We start from the raw sequence: 26,098 nt of genomic DNA, 5'->3' as shown, positions 1-26,098 counted from the left end.
TAGACAAAATCATGAGAGTTTGTTTTGGAAGTATTTTGTATTTGGAAGTAATTTCTATTTGCTGCTTTGCTTTTCAGACTAACGAGCCTTTAGGTTAGATGCGTGCCGTGTATTTCAGCTTCCCGGATCATGTTTGTTATTGAACAAGAGAACTTTTTTATACGAAATGTTCCGTTGACTTCAAAAATTAGATCCCACCAATTATTGCAAGAACTTAATTAGCAGATTAGTAATTCTCAAGTAACGCATTCTCTATGATGCTTACTAAGTGTCGTTGATGTTGTTTGTGGTTGTTCTCATTTTCTTATGTCCTTGTATCAAATGTATAACTTAGTAGTGCTTTTTAACTCCTGAAACGTACTTGGCGTTTGAGCTGACTTTGATTAAACCACGGTGCTGGCAGCATGCAGGAACCCCAAGTCAGGCTGCGTTGTCTTTGTTCGAGACCCCCACGGCACCCGCTAACGGGGTGGGGGCCGCCCTCCTCCTCCTCCTCCTCCTCCTCCTCCTCCTCCTCCTCCTCCTCCCCCCGCTCCGCCGGCGCGGGCGGCCGCCGCCACCTCACGGGGAAGGCCCAGGCTCCATTTGGGAGCGGCCCCGCCGTCGCGCCCCGCCCCTGCCCTCGCTGAAGATGGCGGCCGCCCCGTCCGTTGCGCCCTCATTAAAAATGGCGGCTCCCCCCCCCCCCCCCCCGGCGGCTCTGGGGGCGGGTGGGGCGGAAGCGGAAGCGGTGTCCGCCTCCGTCCCGGCGGTGGCGGGGTGGGCCCCGCTGGGCGGGTAATGGCGGAGCGGGCCGGGGCTCCGTAAGTGAGCGGGGCCGGGTCGGGCCGCCCACGGCCTCCAGCTCTCGGGCCCTCGCCCTCCTCTCGGCGGCGGGCGGGCGCGGCGGGACCTTCCCCGGGCCGGTGGCGGGGACAGGGCCTGCACTCGGCGGGCTGAGGGGGCGGCGCTGACCTCCGGGCGGGGGGGGAAGGGGAGGCTCTGAGCCGCGATTTGTGAGGGGAAAGTCTCCCTATTTCGAGAACAGACCGCCCCGAATCGGTTTTAAACTGTCCCCGAGGTCTGTGAGCCGCTGTCGGGGCGCGAGGTGAGGCGGAGAGGTCAGGGGAATAGAACCGGCATAAACTGAGCTTACCGGCGTTCGTCGTGGTCTGGAGTTTTGGGTTTTTTCTTTTTCCTGCAACCCCTGGGTGAGAAGCGTATCGCTCTTCGCGTACACGGGTGTCCTGAGCGTTTTGGTCACTTTTATGTAACTTTCCTTGCAGTTGCATAATGGCAGAAGCTACTGTCTCTCCGCTGAAGCACTTTGTGCTGGCTAAAAAGACAATCACTGCCATCTTCGACCAGCTGCTGGACTATGTCACGGAGGGAGCGACCTTTGTGGAAGGTTAGCTTTCGACTTAAACACGAGTGTCCTGTCTGTGGCTTTGAATATGTTTTACAGCCCCACAACATACATTACAATACATATCAGTATGCTGTTTGTGTAAGCATGTGCCTTCAGAAATAGTCACGATTTTCATTCAACATTGATCTTTTTCAACTTAGGCTAGCAGGGGTGCCTAGGGGAGTTATGTATATGAAAAGCTGATTGCATCGCTTGGGCTGGTAGCCTAGCCTCCTTTCCACGAGGGCGAAAGCTTAACCGCTCCGGCGTTGGTAGTCCTGTTGTGCCTTCTTATGCACAGAAGAAAGGGCAAACGGGTTCTCCCACTATTCAGTAGGAAAGTAGATCAATATGATGTAACGCAAGGAACCGCTGGTTACACCCTCGGAAATGTTAGCAACGTGGAGTCGTGTGTCGCTGCAAGGAGTTGTTTGCTCATTGCCCCGGTGAGCTCTGCTGGGAGAAGACAGCCCAGCCTAGCTGGTGCATCTGTGAGAGGTCACGGCTCTCTTCTGAAGGAAGCGGGTGTTGCCAAGAGAGGGGCATACTGGCACGGCAGGCTGTGTTCACAGGGTTATGGAATCCAGCAGTTAGATTGTTGATTAATCCAAACTCTTTCATGCCATGGTTTCACAAGTTCTTGTGGTGGAGCTATCAAATGGCAAGGGCCGATACCTGTGTCTGTAGTGGGGTTTTGTTTGTTCTGTTTCCTTACCACTGTATTATTAAAATTTGCACAGACCTTTGTTGGCATGTGAAGCACTGATAATCTGTATCTTGTATCCTGGCACACGTGCTCTGTACATAATTGCTTTTATGTTATTCTTTTTCTATGTGTAGCAACATACAGGAATCCAGACCTTGAACACGTAGCAACAGAAGATGACCTAGCAAAAATACAGGCATATAAAAATAAGTTAGCAGTCATCGGTGAGGTGCTTTCACGGAGACACATGAAAGTGGCATTTTTTGGCAGGTAATGAATGGAATTACCAGAACTTAATTTGATCTCCCCCCCCCATCTTGCAGGGTTTAGTGTCCATTTTTCTAACTTAAATGCGCTGTAATTAGTGCTTCATCATAGAATTGTTGTTTGAAATATAATACATAAAACCACAATCACTCTTATTTAATTGTTGCTGAATATTTCTTTGATGCCATTTTGCTTCATGACTGTAGGTTAATTATATATATCTTGAGACATGTGTTTCACTGATAATCTTTGTAACATAATTATCGTGTATAGATCCATAATTTGACTTAGGAAGGTCTGAGTTTGTCGTCATCTTCTCCAGAACGGCTTTTGTTTTCTTAACGTGGTGGTTTTGTTCGTTCAGTAGCTTTGTTTTAGTGGACTGTTACTGTTGAGAACTTTTGTGTTTGATCACAGGTACTGAAAAAGGAAACTTGGAGCTGTCTGGTTCCGTATATAAGTACTTGAAGAAAAACAGACAGTCAGAGACGGTTGCCTTGTTGGTTGTATCATTAGTCTGACAGATCTGTGTGATGATTGTAAGGGATAACAGTAACAACGTGCTGTACAGCCGAGGGATCAGTCTGAATGAAGCTATGAATTTCTGCTTTTCTGAATCACTAATTAGTAAAAGCTCTAGTTCACAGTCCTTGGCAGTATTCCTACAGACCAAGTGTCAAACCTTTTGCATATTTAGATACCGCTTCCAAAGTTATGGGTGTTTTAAAGTCCCTTCTGTTCTTAAAAAAAAAAAAACAAACTACTTTCAGTATTTGAAAATTTTTAGCTTTGGTCACCTTGGGATCATCTCAGCTATATTTTATTTTATTTTTGTGGCAGGAAAAAAGTTAAAGGTATTTGCACCTGAAATGTGTTACTAGAGTATTCTGGAGAGGTGCTGCCAGCTGTATAGACCCAGAGCACTGCGGTTTTATGTGTCTCTGCTTGTATGTATTGCGCTTTGTGTTTCAGTCTCGTCTTAGTGGAAAGGTCTTCAGGTTTTCAGTGAGAAAGTTTGGTTGGGTCTTGACACTTTTAATAAACACCTGCATTCCAAACATTGCGCCATTCTGTTCCTATAAAATGTGGAGGGTGTAGAAAGATTATGAAAATCTGCCTTAACGAATGTGAAGTTGGATATAAGATAGTGAAGTCCTTTTAGACGGTGGTTCTAGTGCTTTCAAATGCTTTTATGTGCCTTGTTATTCTGGGCGCTGTTAGTCCACTTTGCTTCAGGAAGATTGATTTTCTGTGCTTAAATTTAAGCATTTGGTTACATATTTTTTCTGGAGTATGAATCTTCATACTTTAGTTCTAAAAATTCTGTAATAGTTTTGGGAAAAGTGTGTACAACTGCGGTCTTACCTTTATTTTGCTAAAAATAGTTGAGCTATTTAAAGAAAAACGATAAAAGGATTTGGGATAAAGAAATTAGTTGTTTCTCAGCCTTGATATTTCATAGAGTTAAGAGGAACACGTTTACAAGCTGTGATGTGTGATAAATGTTGCTTTTGCAAAGGGCAGAAATCCAGAGCAGGAAAAAGAGAACTTAACTCTGCTGCTGACATTTTGAAGACATTTGTAAACTGTTATACAGTCAGCACTGAACTTTTTCCAGAAGTAGCAGTTCAGAAATGAGTTATAGTCTATGTGACTTCATACTGTTGTGTAATAGTTAAACTGCAAATATTTCTGGGTGAGGGGTAGGGGGTTAGTGCGAAGTAGGACATTACTGAGAACTTCAGGTTCTTGCAGAATCTTGAGTTGGTGACGAGTTCCTTTTAATCAACAGAGTTTTGGTTAATTTAGCTACCTCTTCCTTCTGAAATGAGGACAAGGCTAGGTTTCATTGTTAAAGGCAGCATTTGCATTATAAAAGGATTATGCACAAGAAATAAATTTGAGGGTTTTTTGCACATTGTCACATGTCTTACCATAGGAATCTTTATTCAGTTGAGATTATCATCCATCAATTTGTTCTGAGTTGTCATAGCTGGGTGTGATGAGAATTCCCAGACAGCAGTGCTTTGAAGGCAGTAGTACAGCGATGCTCTTTTTGCACCCCATCTCATGCCTAGAAGACTCCATCAGAAGCAGCAGTTCCTTTCTGACTGGTAAAGATCAGATGTTTCTCTAAAGACGGGAAGTTGCTGAGGTGGTAATTTCATGGACATTTTAAGGAGTCACTGTTGATTACCACCATAGAGGGTAGTCCTTCCCTGCTCCTGTCATGCAGTGTTCCCCTCGTGCCCTCCTCCAGCATCCCTGGAACTCCTTTAGCTTTGCTGTGAGCGGGGACGTGGAATTGTTGTCTGATCAGAACAGAATTCTGCCCAGAATTTACATGTATTTGCAGTTGACCATTTTCTACAGGAATGCTAGGGCTGGCACAAAGAAGAGGGCAGGCTGCCCTCTTACATGGGACAGCATGCTGTGGTTGAGCAATTGCTTTAAGTGATCTGAGGCATCTTTTTCTGCTAGATGCTTTTTCTGGTAGCAAGGTTGAGCCAATATCTTTTAGAAATGCCTTACTCAGGCTGAGGCATGCCAGATGAAGCACGCTTTCCCAATACACGTTGGGCTGGTTGAGCTTGATCCAGTGTGTGTTAGACATTGAAAATTGGTTTTCTTGGTTGGATAGGCAATCTCGATACCGATAAAGATTTTTGGAATTGCTATTGCTATGAACTTATCCTGCACTCCCTATTCTGTTTTGGCAAGCAGTGCTGTACTGGCTTGAAGCTCTTGCACCCAAATCAGTTTGCAGTGTGTGGGTCTGATGCAATTAAATGGGGGTGCCTTCGGGTCAAGACCATGCTCAAAGTGCTTTTATTTTCTGTCCCTCTAGAACGAGCAGTGGGAAAAGTTCGGTCATTAATGCGATGCTGTGGGATAAGGTACTTCCTAGTGGGATTGGCCATACAACTAACTGCTTTCTCAGTGTGGAAGGGACAGATGGAGATAAGGCTTATCTCATGACAGAAGGATCAGATGAAAAGAAGAGTGTCAAGGTACAGTTTTTGAATTATTAACTCTACTTTTCACGGTAACCATTCCTCAAAAGATCTGTCTTCTAACAGCAATTTGAAGTCTTAAGAAAAATGTAAGGCTAACTTGTTCTGCTTTTTAAAGTTCTTTTTTAGGAGGGAATAACTAACAAACTAAAATGGTCTACTTCACAATTTTTCTTGGATGTTTCGGAGAAACAACTTATGTGTGTCTCGTTGTAGCATAGCATATGTTGAGTGATTTATTTTTATATGACTGAGAGTAAGTTCTGTTACTTGTTAAGGATTTGTAATGTGCCTCTCATGCATGCCTTCTGGTGCTCAGCAGATTTAACTGCACACATCGAGATGTTAAACCTCTGAGGCGAGCTCCAGTCTAGGTTTCAAGGCAGAACTTGTTCTTTTGATGCTGGTGACTCTAAGAGCTTTAAAACAAACAAACAAACAAAAATTGCAAATATTCACCAGAAGGAAGCATGAACTCTGTATCCTCTTCAAGATAGATCCTATCCAGGTTTGCTTGAGAACCAAATTAGACTGGTTTACAGACTTGTTTGTGGTGCATATTCATGTTTGTCTTCTCTTTATGCTCTTTATAGACAGTCAATCAGCTTGCCCACGCGCTTCACATGGATAAAGATTTGCAGGCTGGCTGCCTCGTCCATGTCTTTTGGCCCAAGTCAAAGTGTGCCCTGCTGAGAGATGATTTGGTTTTAGTGGACAGGTATGTTTTCTGTTTCAGTAAATGTTTTCTTAAATAAATTAGCTGTTATAGTCTGGGTGCAAGCTCAGGTCCTGTTAGTCACAGAAAAAGCCAGCCTGGCTGGGGCAGGGAGCTGGTTGATTTGATGCACTGCTGGACTCCTAAGCTGGTGCAGTTGTGCCATCTCCCTGGGGACATCTGCGTAGCACAAGTGTGCTGGAAGCCCAGAAGGGATCCTTGCATAGGTATGATATAGGGCATGATTCGATTTGCATGATCTTGGTTGCTAAAGGTGAAATGCAAAAGGAAAAGAAAACAGCCTGGAATCGGAACAGGTGCTTATAAGGAGAAAATAGTCTTTTTACTGTTAAATAGAGTAAATTAGAACCAGCAGTAATTCAGGTGTTGCAAACATGACCTAATGCTTGTGTTCCACTTATTTTTGAAAAACTGGCAGCACTGTAGTTTTAGCTTAATTTAAATTTTTTATTAAACCTATGCACAGCTTGTATAGCATATTGCTTCAGAGAAAGCCTTGATCAATGGAGAAAATATTTTATGAACATCTGTCCTTTTTGATTAAAATCTAAAACTTGGAGCATGGGGAGGGAGATGGTTCTGTGAGACTGCCTAGATTTCTGACAGACTGCCTGTCACTTTTCTTGGCTATTATGCTCTGCATATTTATTCGTTAGAAATTGCATTTTGGGATGAGTAGATGGTCCAGTGAGTGACTGACTGATAAGTGCTAAATGGTAATTGTCTTCTGCTATGTTTGCCCTAAGCCTGAGTTAGACATCAATCTAAAGGTATAAAGCTTTGTACCTTCTTAAAAGGCCTTTAGGCACTCCTACTCTATTTTTATCAGTTTCTAAAAATCAAATACTCCTTTGCTGGATAAATACGAGTTTGTGGGGTTTTTTATCCTCAACAGCCCAGGCACAGATGTCACTACAGAACTCGACAGCTGGATTGACAAATTCTGCTTAGATGCTGATGTGTTTGTCTTGGTTGCCAATTCTGAATCAACTCTCATGAACACGGTATGATGTGCAATGATTTTGTTACTTCTTCCTTTAGATATTCAGCAGTTCCGTAACTGACCTTTACCGAAGCTTCCACGAATTGCTGCACTTAGATCTTGTGAACAGGATTTGAGGGTGGGAGGCAGGAAGCAATGTATAGCCCTCACTAGGGAAAGGAGAGCAAGGTTTCTTACCTGCTTTGCTTACTCTGACTTGAGCATCACATTTCTCCTTTCTATCTCTCCTTTCTCCTCTATCTCTTCTTTTTTAATAAATGGATGACATAGTGCTTGTCTCACTTTACAGTTTGTTGATATTTGTCAGCTGAAGACACTTGTACTATCAAAGAAAAATAAATTATGGAATATTTCATATCCAGAAGTTCAGTAAAATACACAAAGTATGTGAAGGAAGTTGAATCTCTGTCTTGTTCCTGATGTGTTCTTGTCTCAGAAGAGGGTGAATTCCCTCGGTCCACCTTGCGTTGAGGACAAGTGCTACCAGTTGCCCTCATTGGACTGTGTTTCTTCTTCTGAAGATGCTAGCAATAAGCATTCATGTTGCATGGTTCAGTGCAACGTGGAGAGCTGAAGATACTATTTTACCAACTTTATTCTATAAAGCCTTGTTTCAGGAGAGAGAAGACTTCTGTATGCCTTGCAGCCTAAATATTGGATGACTCATAGGAGAGCATACAAGGTGGCCAAAGGAGCTGATGTGATACTCGAATACAAGACCAGAGATTTGCTTTAATTTTGTAGCGATCTCCAGTTTTGACTAAACTAAGTATTGTGAATGCAGACAAGATCAATATAAGGTTTCTAAGTTATTGGATGAGGGACTGCCAGAATGTAGTGTAATGCTACTGTGAAATCTCTTGAAGACTTTTATTAAGCCTACTGCAGACAAATAAAATGCTGTGATTGATCTGAGCATAGTTCTGGCATGCAGTGCCTGAACTTTCTAATTATTGAGGCAATTTCTAATAAAATAAAGAACTGAGTGTACAAAGACAGCATTTCCTTGCATTGTAGCAAATTAGAATAGTTTGGTAGAAATCTGAGAGCATAAAATGAGTTCAGAAACATTACATTCCATCTTCTGGGCTGAAGCCACAAAGACTCAAATACAAAAGAGATGTGATTTAAAAGACAAAGAAAGAAGATTCTGACAACATCCAAGGCAAAAAGGAGATTTGGCACAACTGTGGCTTTATCTTCTCCATTATCTCACGTGAAGGGCGCTTTTTAGCTTTTAGTATGGAGGGAGTCTAGAAATTGTTTGCATTATGTGCCTACCATAGTTGGTTTGGGTTTTTTAATTAAAAAAAAGGAAGAAAAAAAGATTGGGTTTTAGTGAACAGCACATTACTATATAAAAACATGGAAACAATAGGGACCTGTGCGCCAGGTTTCAGTTTGGTGTAATGAAGTAACAGAGAAAAGACCAAATTTGATTTGGTGCTCTCATTTGCTCAGGAGAAATAAATAATTAAAAACAATCTGACTGAGTAAATATGCAGGAAAGATGTATAGGCTGTATGTCTACTGGAAGATTCAGTTAATTTTGGTTTTGTTTGACCCTTAACACCCAGTCACAGAAGTGCTGCTCTGCTTTTTAATGTGATTTTTGGCCAATCTTTGTTCCTTGCCAGGCACGCTTGAAGGCTGCTAAATAGAAGTAGGTTAGTCTTGCAACTTGTTTGAAGCATTAAAGCCGTGGTGAGTTTTTTTGGTTGCCGTGCCTATGAATCCTCATGTAACAATGAGCACCTTGTAATTATTAGAATCTGGAAATAACCGGTGTGTCCGGGGTGTATATTGGAGGGAAAGGAAGTACATGTTTGTTACGATCGAGGCTTTGGCTTAATAAGCAGCTCTCTTTCTCCTTTTTAATTCTTTTAGCCTGGTAGATACAAAGAAGTTGCCTTTAACAATTGTGTAACTGCTCTAAAGCATTTGTATTTCCCTTTGCGTTGTGGCAAATGGTAATATCTTTTTTTCATCTGCAGAAGTTTATCCTTCAGGTAAAGCATATGATAACTATGTTCTCATCCTCCCTAGGCATTATTTTTACCTCTTACTATAACAGGTTTGAGAATATTTGGCAGCTGCTACACAACTACAGATTTCTTGCGGAAATGTGATTTTTCCAAAACTCCCTCATAAATTCTATTTAGACAAGGTTTGTATTTCTGCAAGAGTAATCTTGTTTACACATGCTTACTCCCTGGCTGATGGAGCTAATATATCTCCAGTGTTGTGCCCAGAACACATGGTGGTGTCCTGCTGCGGATTCCAAAAGCTTATGGCAGCACAGAGATCTCTGCTGTTCGAGCTGTGCTGAGTGGGGATTCACTCCATCACGACTCACCCGTTATGACTATGAAAACAGCAATGATGGGTGTAGGTATGGGCAAGGGACCTAACTACATTTTCAGGTGGATGCATGTCTTATTTTTAAAATCAAAACATCCAGCAATGGCTTTTCCAGTGGCTTAAGCCATACATCCCCATATGGGAAATGTAACTTGTCTGTAGTTGAAGCTGACGCTGCCTAGTTGAAGAATAGAGTTGGAGGGTGTTTTTCTCGATGCGGAAACCAGATTTGGCAGGGTGAACAGGAGTGTCTTAGTGGTTCCAGTAAGGAAGGCGTAGCCAAGCGTCTTATTTAAAAAACAAAATGAGCTGAGGCAGTCATGTTTTATGTGTCCTTGATCCCTTCTTCTCTTCCCACACAATATTTTGAGTGTCACACAATTGCGTACAAATTTAACAGAGTGCTAGAAGTATCAAAGGAGATGAAGTTTTGCGACAGTAAGAGTGCAAGAAGGAGAAAAAAAAAAAGGTCAGGAAATGATGTGATGGATTTATAGAAAAAACAGACTTTCTTTTCCACTGTTTTTTAAGCTATGTGTTTTGGAAGTTTTCTTAATTTGTATTTGTACCTATTTTTAGAGAAGCTTGCAGTATCTTTGACTTTTAGCATTGGCATCAGTTTTAAGACATTTGATGACTTTTGAGCTATCATAAGCCTTTTTTTTTTGTGTTGGATATCTGTGGGTTTTAATGCTAATGAATTCCTTTAAATAAACTTCTAAAAAGCTGGATTAACTTCAGAGTCTGTTGGAGAAGAATGCGTGACTCTGCTTTGGATGTCTGGGGAATTTTCTGTTTGTGCTTTAATTCTTAGGAAAAACACTTTTTCCATAAAGTGAATGAACGACTTTCCAAGCCAAACATCTTCATCTTGAATAATAGATGGGATGCCTCCGCATCGGAACCAGAATATATGGAAGATGTGAGTGACTTGATGGCTCTTATTTGGGTTGTTTTTTTTTAAAAAAAAAATGTGTGTGTATGTATATATATAAAGAAAAGGCCTCCACATGCATAAAAGCATGCTAAATTGCCTAGGTATACGGTTATTAATATGAAAACACCAGCTTTGTCTCAGTAATGAAAGGATAAGCTGTTTGGTCAGAAAATGGAAATAACTTATTCCTTCTTCAGAGCAAAAAGCAACCTGCAATTCAAGCTGCAATATATGCAGGAGGCAGGTAATACAGTGGGAAGCTTGTTTAGAACCTTTTTCCTCCACAGTTAAGCTTGTTTTAAAGTAGTTTTAAAGTTTTTACTACTTTAAAGGTGTAAAGTTGTTCTTTGGATTACCTTTTATTTCTGTAATGGCAATGCAGCCTGAGGGACAGGTTACACATGTACATGTGCATAGAGTAGCTAGCAAAGTACAGCGTCAGGTGGTAACAGTTCAGTGTGCTCTTCGGATCTTTCCAATGGCAGCTAGCTTACATAAACACAGGCAGTTGTAGAAGAAGGTACTGTTGCTTCCAGGGCTGTTTGAATAGTTAAAAGCGGCTGCTGCGTCAGTAGGATTAGAGGGCATCTGCTATCTAAGGGCTTGTCTGGCATCTGTTTCTGACCCTGATGTTCTGAGTTGATGACAGCTCAATTTTTGCATTTTTCTCATGAGCTTTTTACCTTTTCCTCAGGTGCGTAGGCAGCACATGGAGCGCTGTCTCACTTTTCTAGTTGACGAGCTCAAAGTTATTGATCCTGTAGAAGCGAAGAATCGCATCTTTTTTGTTTCAGCAAAAGAAGTCCTGAGTGCGAGGAGACAGAAGGCCCAAGGAATGCCAGAGGGTGGTATGTAGGAACTCCTGCTTTTCCTCAAATATTGTAAAAAATATTGTAAAACCTGATTAAAAAAAAAATTAAGATAGTCGTTGCTGTGAGGTATCGCTCTCTCCCTCGTGGTCCATTATGTTTCGCAGGTGAAGCGCTTGCTGAAGGATTTCAAACAAGATTCCAGGAATTTCAACATTTTGAGCAGATATTTGAGGTATTTATGATCACCTTTTTAGACTGCCTGTCTTTTAATGCAAAGGTAGCTTTTGCTTACGCTTAGCTTAACTTTACTGCACAATTACCCATGTTACCAAGTGGAGGAACGTAAGGCATTCAAACCTCGTAACAGCTGTGCTTTATCTGTGGTCTCTGTTCATCTGTTCTCACCTTGAGTAGCAAGTAGTTGTTGGAAAAAAGTGTTGTTCAGTGAGGGAAAGTACCAAAACTGGACTCTCAGCTCATGTTTTGAGACCTCAATGTGAATGTAGTCTATATAAAAAGAGATGATGCTCTTAGAAAGCTGTGTGTCACTTAGAACCATGAGCTGGTGAAATGTTTGCTGCATAGTAAGCCTTATTTTATTTCTGAAGTTGCAGGTTTGTAATTAATTATTGTAATTCAGGACACAAATAGTAAGACATTCTGTTTCACCAACGTAAATCTAAATAATTACTTGCATTTTTAAAGCCAGAGTTTCGAAATATTCACCATTATCTACCTCTTAGCTCTGATACTCTGAACACTAATGCTATTTTTGCATTCTTGTTGCTATACAGAATCCACCCTTCACCCTCAGTTTACCTGTATTCATAGCTGGAGTTTTCAGTTTCTCCAGGTGGACTGGCTAGACAGCTGAGTAATTTCTTTGTGGTAGGATCCATTTGTCATGCTGAATTTGATAACTCTGATTAAAGCCATTCTTAAATATCTGCAGGAGGCATTTAGGATATGCCTTGATGGTTTTGTGTGGTATGTATCGGCATATTTCACGCAACGTGAGCCTGAACAGTGTGACTGTGATTTGTGTACAGCAAATGCGCAAGACTGCTCTTGCATGCCTCAACCAGTAATTTCTTGTTTGGTGTATTTTACAAAAATCAAACTGCCTCTGAAAAGTATTTCTTCTCTCACTACAAGCAGCCCACTTGACCTTAGCAACACCAAGGTCTGTAGTGACGTGTGTGTATCAAAAGTTGTTGAAAAACAGCTTGATTCAGTCTTGCAAAAGCAAGAAAATGTCAGACTAAAGTTTAAATTTAACCCTATCCACACTCTTAGGATAGATGGCTGAGTGTTGAAATGATTTGTTCAGAGTACCGGCATGGCCTGCGTCCATGAGGCGTGAAATTTCTTGCTTGTATCACTAGTTGTAGCCAAACATGCATTTTTGTTTGTAATTTTTGTTCTTAGAATTATAGTAGGAAACTTGCAACCGGTAGGAGAGAAGTGGAAATTAAGTGTCTAAATCAATTGTTGTTCTCTAACATGTTTTGCTGAGTGCTGTACCCAAAGTTTTTTTGACAAAATCTCTTACAGTTAACTACTCAACACTTAGACTATTTCAAGATTAAGGTGGACATATGACTTACTAAATGATGTGCTGCTGTAAGTGCTCAGCACACCTGTGAGTCAGGTGTCACAGTCTCGAGTTGGCCACCAAAATGAGAAGCAGCCATCACAAGGTCGCAACCATGACGAGTTTCTTTGGCAGAGGCAGGGACAAGAAACAATTCTGTGACAGCACTGAATGGCCTTAAAACAGCTTTTATCTTCTTTCACATTATCTGTTTCATTTGTTGCACACCTTACGACTCCCAACAGTGAGAGTGGATTCTGTGATGTTTTTCCCTGCTCAGCCATGTTTCATCCTGGAATCGTAATGAATGGCTTTGAATAGGAGCGTGATCACACCGCTTAAAGAGCATGACAACATGTGCTAAATGAAGACTCCCAAAGCAATTTGGAGTGTCTGATGTTGCAGCCTCTCTTACCTTCAGGTTTTGTGGACAATCTCCTAAGTTATGATGGCGTTTGATTTGCTTTTAAGGCAAGGCTGATACTTAGATCGTGCACCAAGTCTGAAATCTTCAGACCTAATACTCAAATTACTGTCACTTGAGCTGATAAAGTAACTGATGACAATAGCATGCTGGTGTCAGTTATGTTTGCCAGTAGCAGGCTATGTCAGCTCGTATATTAATGAAGAATATCACACATTAGATATGCTTTCCTGTGTTCAGTCTGGGAACCAAATCCTACTTGATGCAGCTTTATGAACTGCTGGACCAAACTCAGACGCTGTTTAGCCATGAGTACAGCCTAAGCACTTCTGGCTAAAGCGCTTTGCATTTACCCTGTTCCCTGCCAGAGGAGCTGCAAGTCCCAGGACGCTCGGGTTATACTCCAGGGTGTGAAAGGGAGGAGAAGAGAGCACAGATGCTTCTGTCTGTCCTTGTCAAACACTGACCCCTTCTCTGCTTCGGTCTGTCTGCCTTGCCTTTAGCTCCTTGTCCCTGCTCAGGTGCCCCACTCAGGCTTTCCAAATGTCTCTTGCGCTCTTTCGTCCAGTTCACATCTCTCAGCTATCCCATCACCTCATTTATAAACCTGTCCACACATTCCGTGTTCCCACTGGCTATATCTGCTGGGTTTGCTCCTCCTCGATTCTCCCGCCCTGCTTTTGTCTTCACTAAAGTCGGACGGCTTCTTCCTCTCGTCCACAAGGGCTGAGAGGAGGCACTGTTACTTCTCCAGTACTTCCACATTCCCGATTTTAGTATCAGTTCCCTGGTGGGAAAGCCTGTTTGTCCCAGGACTAATATGAGCTCAGTACAGCTAGAATTGTAAAAAAAAAAAAAAAAAAAAAAGGTCTAGAAACAACCCATTGGTGCCAGTTTGTTGTGATATGGGAAAAAATTTGGACTGTTTTTGAAAGGTTTGTAATTGCATTTATGTAGACTTTTGTGTGAGGGCGAAAGGCATTCCAAAAGTCGATCTAACATGTTCTTTGGCAAAGCACGGAGTGGTTAAAGTTGCTAAAAGACGAACTGGTCCAGGCTTTACTAGAAATACTTGTAAGCAGTGCTGAAATTAAGATTTTAGAGCTTCGTGTAGTGGCCTTAAAAATCATCTTACTATGTATGTCAGCTGTCTTACAACTAAGAAAAAAATATGTAGTCTTAAAGGATTGTATTAGTGGATTGACTCTGAATTTTTATGTTGTGGAATGAGAGAAGGTAGCCTGTGTGTGTATCTTCTGAAATTTTGCGATTAGATACACACAGAAACACCTTATGGAGACAACAAAGAAGCGCATGCACAGTGCACTGTGCAGCAGTCCTTAGCGGGTATTCTATGTAAAACCAAACCCCACTGTGCCTCAGGCTGTAGTGTTTCCCAGGTTTCTTTAAGAAACTGGTAACAGAAATGATGTGGGGAGGAGGGAGGCAGGGCAGAATAGTAATTCTGGCTGTGAACTGGAGTGAATAATACGGCCTGAATTAGTATGCTACTGCAGAGTCCTTCCCTAAGCGCACAGAACGCAAGAAGCTGTGTGCTGAAAGACTCTTGCTATTCTGGAAGTGGGCTGGAAGGGAACTGGGTTTGGTTATGCTGTTGAAACACACCTTTTCTCTTTGTTTTGATAAATACTTGTTTATAGACACAGCAAAACTGCTGCTGTCCCCCTCTTACCTTTCCCGGTTGTTTAACTAACCTTTGTGTTTTTCCTAGTGCTCTAACTTGGATTTTCTGATTGTGTTGTGAGTGACTGTCATCCTTTTATCTACGGCATACTAATGTGGGAAGACTCTTTCCTCTGTGCCTAGTCTAGCTCTTACAATGTGCTGATATTTATGAAACTCTGGCCTTTCATTGCTGATTTCTAGATCTGCTTCATCGAGGAACAGGGAATATATTTTACCCATTTTGTTTATTTTGTTTTGCTGTATTATTTTTAGGTGAAATTTATTACTGCAGCGTATGCTAAGGTCATAGGCAAGCCTTTTAAAAGCAACCTACGCTTGTGTGTGCTAGAAAAGGTGCACCTGTAGATTGAGAACAATTTTAAAAACCCATAGATCAGCTAGGAAGAAACTAGCTGCTTGCTTTCCTCCCCTCAAAGACAGATGATGATGCTCCTTTGTGGTGACTCGGTGCGGGCTGAACTCCAACAGCATTTAATTAGCCGCCTAGCTCAGGATGTGCAGTTGCTTGCAAAAAGTCAGTCTTAATTTATGGCTCATCACAGTTGATTTGGTTTTTCCCAAATTGAACATTTGTATATCTTTTCAATCAGTGTCCTGTAATTTCTGAATCGCTGTACAATATTGAAGATTGCAGATTGATTAGAAATCATATCTTTAGAGCATTCTCTACTCATTCATTTAACGCTTCAGTAACCTGCAAATGAGCTAATATTTTAAGGACTACTTAACAGCTTGCTTTTATCCTGTGAGAGAATCCTTGTTTCTTATTCCTAATTGTATATTTTGTTTCTGGATAGTAAGTATTGACATGAGCATTTCAAATTTTGTCAACAGAACTGCTCCTCAAACTAAGAATATTTATTGCTAGAGAGAAAACTCAAGCTCGGCAATATCGCCAGCATTCATGTTAGACATTTATAATTCCAAAGAGACAGTTTGGAAGGTTTTCTGAAGAGCTAGATTTATTTTATGTATTCATCTGAGTTTTCTTTTTATTTTACACAATTACTTTATTTTAAGAGAATAAAAACCTATGCACATTACTGTGGATGAACGTGAAGGTACAGATTTGCTGCTATAGACTCATTTGAGATTTCAATTCTCTTGTCTCTTAATTTCTATATGCGTTCTCCCTTTTGATTTCCCATTGGTTTAAGTTCATGGTAAAATTAGCAGCATGTGCTTTCTGACAGTGAAATTCCTGAAAGCGTTGGCATGGAATTGCAGTAATGTGTTGTGGCTTGGGCCCCTCGCAGGAGTGTATCTCGCAGTCAGCCGTGAAAACCAAGTTTGAACAGCACACTATCAGAGCTAAACAGATAATAGATACTGTGAAAAACATAATGGACGCCATAAACGTGGCAGCAGCAGAGAAAAGGTAGGTCGGTTGGAGGGCTGGTTGGCTTTGGTTTATCCAAATCCTCTGAGGAGCCGTTTCTATGCTGGTGATTTTCTTGGGCCATTACGGGCTTTAAAATTCACTTTTCTCACTTGGTAAGAAATAGAGAATTTCTCTGGTGTGTCAGTCTTACTACTCTTCACTTGCACTGCTCGGTCTTGTCCTTGGTCTGGGGCTTCTGTGTAGGCATCTTGGTTTACTTTGTTATTCTCTGTTACTGACTTAGGATTACAAAGGCAGTCTGTGGCTTTTCAAATCTTTTTTTCAAAAACACTCAACATTTTAAGTTTTTCTAGCTGTATCCAGCATTTCAGAAGTGATGTTTGGGCCTGCTTTACCTAAGTTTTTGTTAACAGTAACACAGAGAAAATAAATGGGAGGCTGTAGGCACTTTAATTTGCAAGTGGTTAGAATGCAGTAAAGGATGAGAAGAGCTAATAGAGGCTTCGCCTCTGGCCCTGTCCAGATTGTATCCTTAAATATCTTTATTCTCTCTCTGCTCATGTAATCCTTTTAGTGCTAATGAGAGCAGCTCATCTACTGTGTCTGAGAGCTCAGTATATTCTCTGAGGTTTGCATATGTATGTGCGTTTTCCTCACTTCTGTTGCTACCTCTTGTCCCTCTTATACACGGTGAACTTGCTGTTGGGTTTAATCCTTTCCATCCATCTCCTTCTTGTGTCTGTTAATAGCGTGTCTTTATGTTTCAACAGGCTCCACTGTGCCTGTCAAACACACTGGCCTTCCTGAGTGTGTCAGCTTTTACAAGCTCCGTGTTTGCATACTAGCTTGTCTCACATTGTCGGATCCTGTGAAAACATGCTGTGAAGTGTTTGAAAATATTCTGATATTCTACTTCTTTCTGTCAGCTGACATGCCCAAACCTGTGTAGTGACCCCTCTTAATCTGAATTGCTGTTTGATGTTTCTGCTGGCCCTTCGAGATAGAACTGCTTTAGATTTTAAGCAGTTTTTACTGAAATGATAGGTGGAGGACTTCTGAAGAGAGTTGTTTGTGACAAGGTTAGTTTTTGCTGCCTCCCCTTTGCTTTGTGGGGTCATCAGACCCATGTTGGTGTTACGGAACAGCTGAGTGGTGCTGGTGAGCAGAAGTAGGACAGCTTGATCAGATTCATCCTTTCTCTTTTCTTTTCAAATCAGGATAGACTGAGTACTAAAGGCCCCCGACTCCCCCCTGCCTTTTTTTAGTTGTAATTATGTACAATGCTAACAATTCCAACTCCAAACGCTTCTGTAAGTGACAAAATACAAAGTTTTTGTAAATATTTCAAAACCCAGTAATTTGAGTCACGTTCGATCAGTGCAGCCTTTCAATGCACCTGTAAATTGAACATCTACATTGCGGTCGTTCTGAAGCAGTGCCTCTGCTTTCTTGGGCCACTGTTGCTGTGGGTTGTTTTTGGCTGCTTAGTAAACCATCAGCCAGGTGACCTGTGCCTGATTTTGGGGCTTGTTCCATTACTGGGCGAATGCCTGCTGGTGATGGCGATCTCCTTTCTGCTCTGCCAGAGTCCATTCAATGGAAGAGCGAGAAGATCAGAAGGATAGATTGGACTTTGTTCGAAATCAGCTGAACATTTTGACGGAAGATACGAAGGAAAAAATCAAACGTGTTACTGAGGAAGTAGAAAATAAAGTAAGTAATGGCAGTGTGAAACATCTCCCAGATTCAGGTGTTGTCCCTTCTGTAAGGCAGCTCCTTCAGGTGCCCATCCACCTTACAAAGTACATTTGAAATGTCTCATATGTGCCCTTTCCAATATTAAGAAAAAAAACCCTTCAGAATGGCAATCCTTCCTGACTGTCCGGTAATTGAATCGCTTACTGGAAGGGTTAATGCAGTGATCTGTTTTCACTCTGGCTGGAAAAGGCAGGAGAAACATTTTATGGATTTACCGCATTCTTCCAGGTCTCCTCTGCCATGACCGATGAGATCTGCCGACTTTCAGTTTTAGTTGATGAATTTTATTCAGATTTTCATCCTTCTCCTCAAGTATTGAAGCTCTATAAGACGGTAAGTTTTCTTGCATGGTTTGAAGCCGGGCTCTGCCTTACCCTTAATTTCTGTAATTTCCATGATTTGCGTAGCACTTGATGTGGTGCTTTGTTTAAGCATTGCAGGATTTTTGCTTTCTGCCATACGCATATCTCCATTTACCTAAAACTGGAAAAGGTTGAAAACATTTTCTGCCTTGTTTTTTGGAAAGAAATTAATTTTAGTTTCAACTGTCTCTTTACTGGAGTGGCTCCTGAAACTGGCGTCCTGGTTTGTAGCCTTCACTTCTAGTAAACAGACCTTACATCAACAATTTTCATCAATCCTAAAATGAAACAGATAAAAAATAAAATGAGCTTGCAAATACCCAAGGCTTTATAGTTTTTTTTTTTTAAGGAAAAAAGGCAGTTTAGTAAAAACTTCTATAAATTCCTCCTCAAACTTAGCATTTTAAAGGAGCACACACCTGTAAGTTTCATCTTTTGCCTCTGATGCTCGGGCCTCGGTGCTAATGAACGGCTGCCCTAAGTGCCACCCGTTTCCGCACTGTTGATCAGCTGGGAGCGCTGCATTTTCTGGACAGGCTGTGCTGTCGTGGCTCTGCAGAGTGTCCGGAGCAGACCTCCGTGCGAGTTGATGGCTTCTGGTTGTCTTTGTGCAGAGCAGCGCAAGTGGCTCCCATCAAATGACGGCAGTAAAGGCTCTGCAGGGCAGTATGGCAGTGGTAGCCTTTTCCTCATCACAGTTCATTGGAAGTACAGACGTTTCCACATGCCTTTTAATGCTTACAGTCCTAGAGGAGTCTTTCCTGTGCCACTTTAATTAGGTTTTCAGTCACAGTGTGCAATTTAAAAGCATGGTATTTCCATGGTAACATGCTTTTCTTTCCACTGCAGAAAACAGTGCTCAGTGTTTAACATACCTCTGCTCTGTATGATGTAATTGATTAGCTAAATATAAATTGGTGAGCGTATATTCTTTATAAAACTTCAGGAACTGAACAAACATATAGAAGACGGTTTGGGAAAGAACCTGGCTGATCGTTGCTCCAGTGAAGTCAATCAGTCAATGCATCAGTCGCAGCAGGAGATAATTGGTAAGATGAGGAGGGAGGAATGTTAGCGCTTTTTTTTAGAGGAAGGCAATTTAAGAAAACTTGCTTTTAAAAGTATTTTCTTCTGATCATGATTTAACATTAACAGTATAAAATGATAAAAGAAAAGCCATCCTAGATCAAGACTGGGTAGCCTGCCTCTGGTATTAACCAGTAATGGACGCCTGGGGAGAAGAATAAAGAACCAGGGTAAACACAGTGATCCACCCCCAATTTAGGGAGTTCTGAGCCACGACACTGCAGCTGGATTAATGGCTTAAGCAAGCAGTAACGGAGCTGTGCTCTGGGAACTCGTCTAATCCGCTTATAAACCCGTTTAAACTTTCGGCTTCCACAGCAGGTGTATGAAATGCACTAATTGTTACATCATGTTTCTGCAGTATAATCCCCTCCGCAGTTCCCTCCAGATCCTGAGTGCAAAACCGGATCCTGTCACAACATATTTGTGCGCTGTTTTTGCTGCGTTTTTTTGTTTTTTTTTTTTAAATAATCAGTAACTTTTTTGCACATCCGTATCTCTCCTGATCTGTTCTGGTAATAAAAGATTCAGAGCAAGATCGTGGAATTACATGAAGCCTTCTGTCATCTTGTGCAGTCATGTTGCCTTTTCTGTATGGCGCCGCAGAACTGCCGGATAAACCAACTTTTTCTTGGTCCATCCTTACCTTTTGACCACTAATAGAGTCTTTCAGTTAATATGACCATTTTTTTCCAGCGGTGCTTTCTCTGTGAGTTGGTTTTGTGACTGTTTTCTTTTACTGGAACAATAGATGGCCTGCTCTGTTAGGGTCAATACTGCTAAAATGCCCACTGGTTTTACAAATAAAGAAATAAAAAACTGGTCAGTTTAGATGGTCGTAGCTCACAGAGCTGCCCAGCAGCGCAAGGGCGCTACTTGTGAACATGCTTTAAAGGTTTTAATGTGAACTCATCTACACTCTTCTGTTTTATTTCTAGAAAACCTGAAGCCATTGTTGCCTTCTGGTGCTCAGAACCAGCTCCACTTGCTAATTCCATGCAGGAGGTTTGACCTTAGCTATGATCTAAACTGTCACAGTCTGTGTGCAGATTTTCAAGAGGATATCATGTTCCACTTTTCCTTGGGATGGACTTCACTTGTAAACCGTTTCTTGGGTCCTAAACAAGCTCAGAGAGTACTGTCGGGACTAGTAGAGCCGAATTTACAAGTGAGTGCTTGATTAAGCTGACATTTTAAGTGCCTTGTTTTACCTTGGTGAGAATATATTGATTTTTACTGGATTTGCCTCTATTTACATGCTTGCTGCTACTTTCCCCTAGTCCCTTTGTGTGAAATATTTTTGGTGATGGTTTTTTTTTTTTATAGGATTATATTCAGGGTGAGAATGGAACAAAAAACCTTCACTAAGCTTTCCGCAGCTGTTACCTGAGGTTTGCTTTCCTTGAGATTGAACCCTTTGAGTAGCCTTTTCATTTGTAACTTCTGGATCCTGGCGGCAGAGCCAGCCCTGCATAGGAACTTTCTTCTAACCCAGTCCCCGTTAGGCAAGGAACTGTCAAAACCCCCACTGCTTATCGGGAGCATTGTTCAGACTTCGGAGTTTCCTTTAAGTAAATCAAACCCTGAATATATGAAAATAAAATAAAACCAGTCTGCTGTGTAGTTCCTTAATGCTTTTTACTCAGGCTGCGTATTCCACTCTTCTAGATCCCTCATCCTTTAGCTACCACCCCGTCTGCTGCCAGCCTTCCTGCCCTAACTCCAGAGAACGTATCGCACGATGATTTTGTGGTTCCTTTGGTAACGAGTTTAGCTTCGCTGACATCGCGGACCTCTATGAGCATCATCGTTGTTGGCGGAGTGGCAAGTAGCTTTAGCAGCATTCACTGTTCTAGAGTGGTGGCAGAGATGAAGCTGGTCTTTCCTGTTTGGGCGCAACATGAAGCGTGTAACGGACTTAATAACACGGGGCGGGATGAGCGCGTGTGGTACACTGGTTACCGCGGTCAGCGTGTAGCGAGAAGATTAGTCTAATTACTCTGAGCGCAGTCGGATGTATTCTCTATGACATACGTCTGTGTTCGGTTTCTGAATTAATGGATGACTTGATGGTGCCTCATTCAGTGTGGATTTAGCGGGAGCTTTGCTTCCTCCTTCATTAAAAAGCAGCGAGGCTTTTGTAACCTGTATATTCTCCGTGCCACTGGGGTACCAGCTCATTTGAATATAGCCATATTGCTCTGCAATAATACTATGGAAATAATATATTTTCTTAAACTAATCTGGTGAAAAGGGCCACGGAGATGATTAAAAAATGGGTGGAATTAGATTTTAATCTGTAGGGCAACTTACTTAAGCTAATGAAGAATCCTCTTTTTCAGATTTGGAGAACAGTAGGCTGGAAACTCATCTCTCTTTCCTTAAGTATGTATGGGCTGTTATATCTTTATGAGAGACTAACTTGGACCACTAAAGCAAAAGAGAGAGCCTTTAAACAGCAGTTTGTAAACTACGCCACTGAAAAGCTGCAGATGATCGTCAGTCTTACGAGTGCTAATTGCAGCCATCAGGTGCAACAGTGAGTATCACACTGGTGTGATACTGGTCAAACTGGTGTTGCCCTCACTGGGGTAGGGGGTCCCTGTCGGCGCGGGTACCGCGGGGCCGGGCTGTGCGTGATGTGGGAAGGCAGCTGTAGTGTCCCTGGGCATTTATCACGAGGGAGTTTTAAGAGGGTTTGAAGTTACCACCTGAAAAGGTCAACACGTGCGCCGCTGTGTGTGGGTGGGCGGGAGTTACTGTTAAGATGCAGCCTCTTTGTCTGGTACCTTCCTGTGAAGAGGCGGGAGCTGGCCCGGTTGCAGCGGAGGCTGAACTGGTCTGCTTTTAGCTTAGCATTGGACCAGCCCCGAGTCACCGTAATGGTGAGCGTTGGTTCTGCCCCAAGGGCTGGCGCGGGCGAGTTCTAAGCAGCCAGGCCTGGCTCTTCTGTGCTGCCAAAGAGGAACGTAAGAGCCTTTCTGAACTGTCCCCTTTTTTTCATTTTCTTTTTTTAATGTCTCTTTCCCAAATACTTTTCCACCTGTCCCTGCAAAGTACTGTCTGGGTGATTGTCTCCCTCAGCCTCTCCTGTTGAAACAGCTTGTTTTGATGAAATTATTATTTCAGAAAATTGGGCCTGCTAAATGAGACCTCTAACCACCAGGGTGCAGAAACACCTCTCCTGTGTAGCCCAGGGAATACTTTACTAATACAGAGTTCCGCAGAGGACAGAGAATCATCCCCGTGTCCAGCAGCTGTGTGTCTCTGTGAGGACATGGAAGAGCTGGACTCAAACCAGTGCTCCAGCGAGGTGAAGTAGAGAGGAGAGGAGGCGCCGCCCCTCCCGTGGGAGCGCCTGGCTGCTGGCCTGGGGGGGTGACCGGGGTGCTTCTCCTTTGTGCAAGGAGCAGTCTCGCAGCTCAGGTTGGGAGCGCTCGCGTTGCCCTTGGGCAGGGCGCGCAGCGTGGCGCGGGGCGCCTGCGACCGCCGGAGGCCCCACCTCGGGCTTGTACCTCTTGTGACGGTCGATGAAGGATTGCTGGAGGTGGTGTTGGCGTAGACTGAGGTGCATTTTGTATGGTTAAGGTTTCTTTTTTTTAATTTAAAAAACCCCATATTTCTCCTGCCTTCTGCTATTCTGTAATCCTTTAACAGCTGGAGCCTTTGATTGCTGTGTTCTACTGCACACTGCAATGCCATGCGATTTTTATTTACTTATTTTTCTTCTTCAGTTTCTTTTACAGGACAGACTTCTGTAAACCGTGATTACAAACTCTCTTTCCCCTTAGGGAAATGGCCACAACCTTCGCTCGGCTCTGTCAGCAGGTGGATATTACCCAGAAAAACCTGGAAGAAGAAATTGGTAGGCTTTCCAAAGAAATAGATCAGCTGGAGAACATACAGAGCAACTCCAAGCAGCTAAGGTGAGCCCGGGGGTGCCTGGCCACGAGCAGAGTCAGTGAGAGCGGTGCCTGAAATGAGGCGGGCGCGGGTGCGGAACCCTGTGCTGCAGCACTTCTTGTCTCTACTCGTAACTGAACAGCTCTGGTTAAGCTAAATAAAGGTGTGCTTCTACCTAGGTGAGTGAGCAAAGCTCCAAAAATATTCTGTCTTAGATTGTCTCTACCTTTGCCCCTCTCTGCTGTGGGGGAGAGATGGCTTTCTCAAGAATATCAGTCTTCCATAGGTCAGTTAGGATGGCAGCCCCCAAGAGCCCTCCCTGCAGGGGATATGAGAGCAGCTGCTGTGTGTGTGTGCTTTTCTTTTAGTACCAGTAGTAGGCGTTGACTGAAGAGAAACTTGAGGCAATTGGTGGTTTAGGGCCTTGGGAGCAGCCTCAGCCGCCTGCGCTTTTCCCCCTGCCCTGGATGTGGGCTGCCTCTGGGCCTAGGGCGTTCAGGGCAGGATGGCAGGAGCGCCTTGCCCCGCAGCGCAGGCCCCCGGGGCAGGGTCCGCGCCGTGCGAGCGGGCGCCCCGGGGCAGGGTCCGCGCCGTGCGAGCTGGAGCCCCGCTGAACGCCCTCCCAGGGAGCGCAGAGCCTCTCCCGGGTGAAACATTGGAAGGAGAGGCCGGGAGCAGGGAGGTCCCGGGGGGACTCGGCCCCTGGGGAGAAGGGAAGGTGGGGCAGAGCGCTGGTGGCGCATTTCCCCAGTGCTGCGGGTTTTGGGAACGAAGGAACAGGAACTAAACACTTGTGATGTGACTGTGCTGAAGTAAATCCATTGCGTTTGTTTTACAGAAACAAAGCCATTCACCTGGAGAATGAACTAGATCGCTTTACAAAACATTTCCTGCAAAAGAGTAAATAAAGCATCGTTGCGAACCTCCCTGGTGATCCTTTGTAGGACAAAGTAGAAACTTTACAGGTGACACTTCTCCTCTGTGGAGCCACACGAAATGATTTATATTTTAAATGTTACTTTGATTACACTTGTTAATTATTGTCAAACCTGGTTTGGGCTCCGACGGTGAACCAAACCGAGGAGCCGTGGTACTCAGTTATGTTTGTTTTGCAGATTTTTGAGTTAAAAATTATCTCTAAACACTAAATTTCTTTGGGCACTTGACAATAAAACCCCACATCCTTACTGGTTTTTGTTAGTATTGAGCAGCGGCAAGTCTCGCTTCCTGGCATCCAGGAGCTCAGGCAGGGAGGCCCAGCTTACCCCGGTTATCACCACCTCCTGTCGCCCGGTGCTTAGGAATGAGCCGGGGCGGGAGGATGCTGCGTTTTCGTGTGGTTTTGTTTAGTGAAAGGATGGCTGAACGTGAGCGTGGGGAAAGGGCTCTGTTCTGAAAGCGAGAGAAGCGGGGTTGGGCAGCAGCTCCTGTTCTCCAACCGGAGCGAGAGGTGGTAGTAACGCAAGGCTCTGATTCCCCCTCTGGCTGCCACCTTTCGACACAATGGCGCCGATTAAGTAAAAATACACTTTTTGCACGTTGGGTGGGGAAGCTTAAGGTGTCCAGTGTGATCTCGAGCTCCTGCTGCTGGAGCCAGAGAGCAGGGAGAGGCTGGGTTTGACAGGCCTTACTGGTGCAGGCCTGTGGCTCGGCTGTAGGCCAGGTCTCTGCTAGGCGAGACTTTAGGCAGGGCTGTTGGAGCCGTTTACCTGTGCTCACCTCCAGCAATGCAAAGCCTCTTTTTTTAAAATGAAGTGTTTGGTGTTGCCATCTGTAGCCATTTAACACCCACTTTTTTCTAACTAGACTTTTTAAATGTTAACTTATTATAAAAGAAAAAGCCTTTTCAGGATATTTATATATTTTTATGGAAGTGTTAACATGACTGAATGACTAAGCGATAGGGACTTGCTATTTTCCAGTAAATAAGGGCTATCGATAAAGGAACAGAGTGAAAGGCCAAGGCTAGAGCCAGGGAGTTATTTGAGGCCGAAGAGCCTGTTTCCAGCACTGGGTATTTGTTTCTGCCTGGCCCAGCACGAGCACGGCCCTCGGGCAGCTTCTGTTGGCGGATGCGCGAGGGGCGTCAGAGGACTTGAGGGACCCTGTGACACACGAACATGAGCGGCAGCCCAGCCTCTGGTACCCGAGGCTACAGACGTGTAGTGATGCTTGTTTTCTGAAGCATTTTTATGGATGTTGTGTCAAGATAAAACTTTACATGCATGTGTTCTACTGCTATTTATTAAAAAAAAATATTACCCCCTTTGCTCTGGTAAGTTCTTTGGCAGCTGTGTGACAGGCGCAAGCCTCCCCCCAGCTCTCCTACAGGTAACACAGGACGGAACCCCTGTGGCTGAATGAAAAGGCTTCTTCCTGCAGCAGCTGAGCGAGCTCCGCCGCCCACACAGGGGTGCTGATCAATGAGGCGTTGGGGCCTGGAGACAGTAACTAATGCTGCAGAGTTAAAGGGAAGGAGGGCAGGTGCCCGCCCCTGCCGGGAGCAGGGCCGTGTGTAGCGGGAGCTCTGCCCCACTGAGGGATGCCTGCTCTGAAACCTACCTTTCCCCCCCTCTGAGACTGGTGCTTCATCCCCAGCTCCCTTCGCTGCAGCGGGAACAGGCCTCCCCGCTTTCTCGGGCAGAAAACATAAAACATACGGAGACAGAGGGCTTGGGAGGGGACAGAATCACCGTAAC

General features: G+C 43.4%; 1 protein-coding gene across 2 annotated transcripts; it reads left to right on the top strand.

Moving 5' to 3' along the window:
* Positions 1-723: 723 nt before the first annotated feature.
* Positions 724-24,586, top strand: MFN1 (mitofusin 1). Of its 2 annotated transcripts, none has more exons than XM_075098417.1 (18): positions 724-803; positions 1,266-1,387; positions 2,228-2,363; positions 5,209-5,371; positions 5,968-6,092; positions 7,006-7,114; positions 10,289-10,396; positions 11,106-11,259; positions 11,388-11,455; positions 16,205-16,326; positions 17,877-18,003; positions 18,277-18,381; positions 19,357-19,459; positions 20,435-20,664; positions 21,165-21,320; positions 21,839-22,035; positions 23,288-23,422; positions 24,238-24,586. In XM_075098417.1, exons 1-18 carry the CDS (start codon positions 781-783, stop codon positions 24,305-24,307), a joined length of 2,253 nt encoding a protein of 750 aa, XP_074954518.1. In that variant the 5' UTR covers positions 724-780; the 3' UTR covers positions 24,308-24,586. The 2 variants fall into 2 exon arrangements, with proteins under 2 accessions (XP_074954518.1, XP_074954519.1); XM_075098418.1 differs by lacking the exon at positions 724-803 and adding an exon at positions 1,100-1,190.
* The last annotated feature ends 1,512 nt before the right edge of the window (positions 24,587-26,098 follow it).

Source organism: Phalacrocorax aristotelis, chromosome 7 (assembly GCF_949628215.1).
Source record: "Phalacrocorax aristotelis chromosome 7, bGulAri2.1, whole genome shotgun sequence".
NCBI classification, from domain to species: domain Eukaryota; kingdom Metazoa; phylum Chordata; class Aves; order Suliformes; family Phalacrocoracidae; genus Phalacrocorax; species Phalacrocorax aristotelis.
Note: the sequence above shows the minus strand (reverse complement) of the source record. Positions and strands in the feature narration are given on the sequence as shown.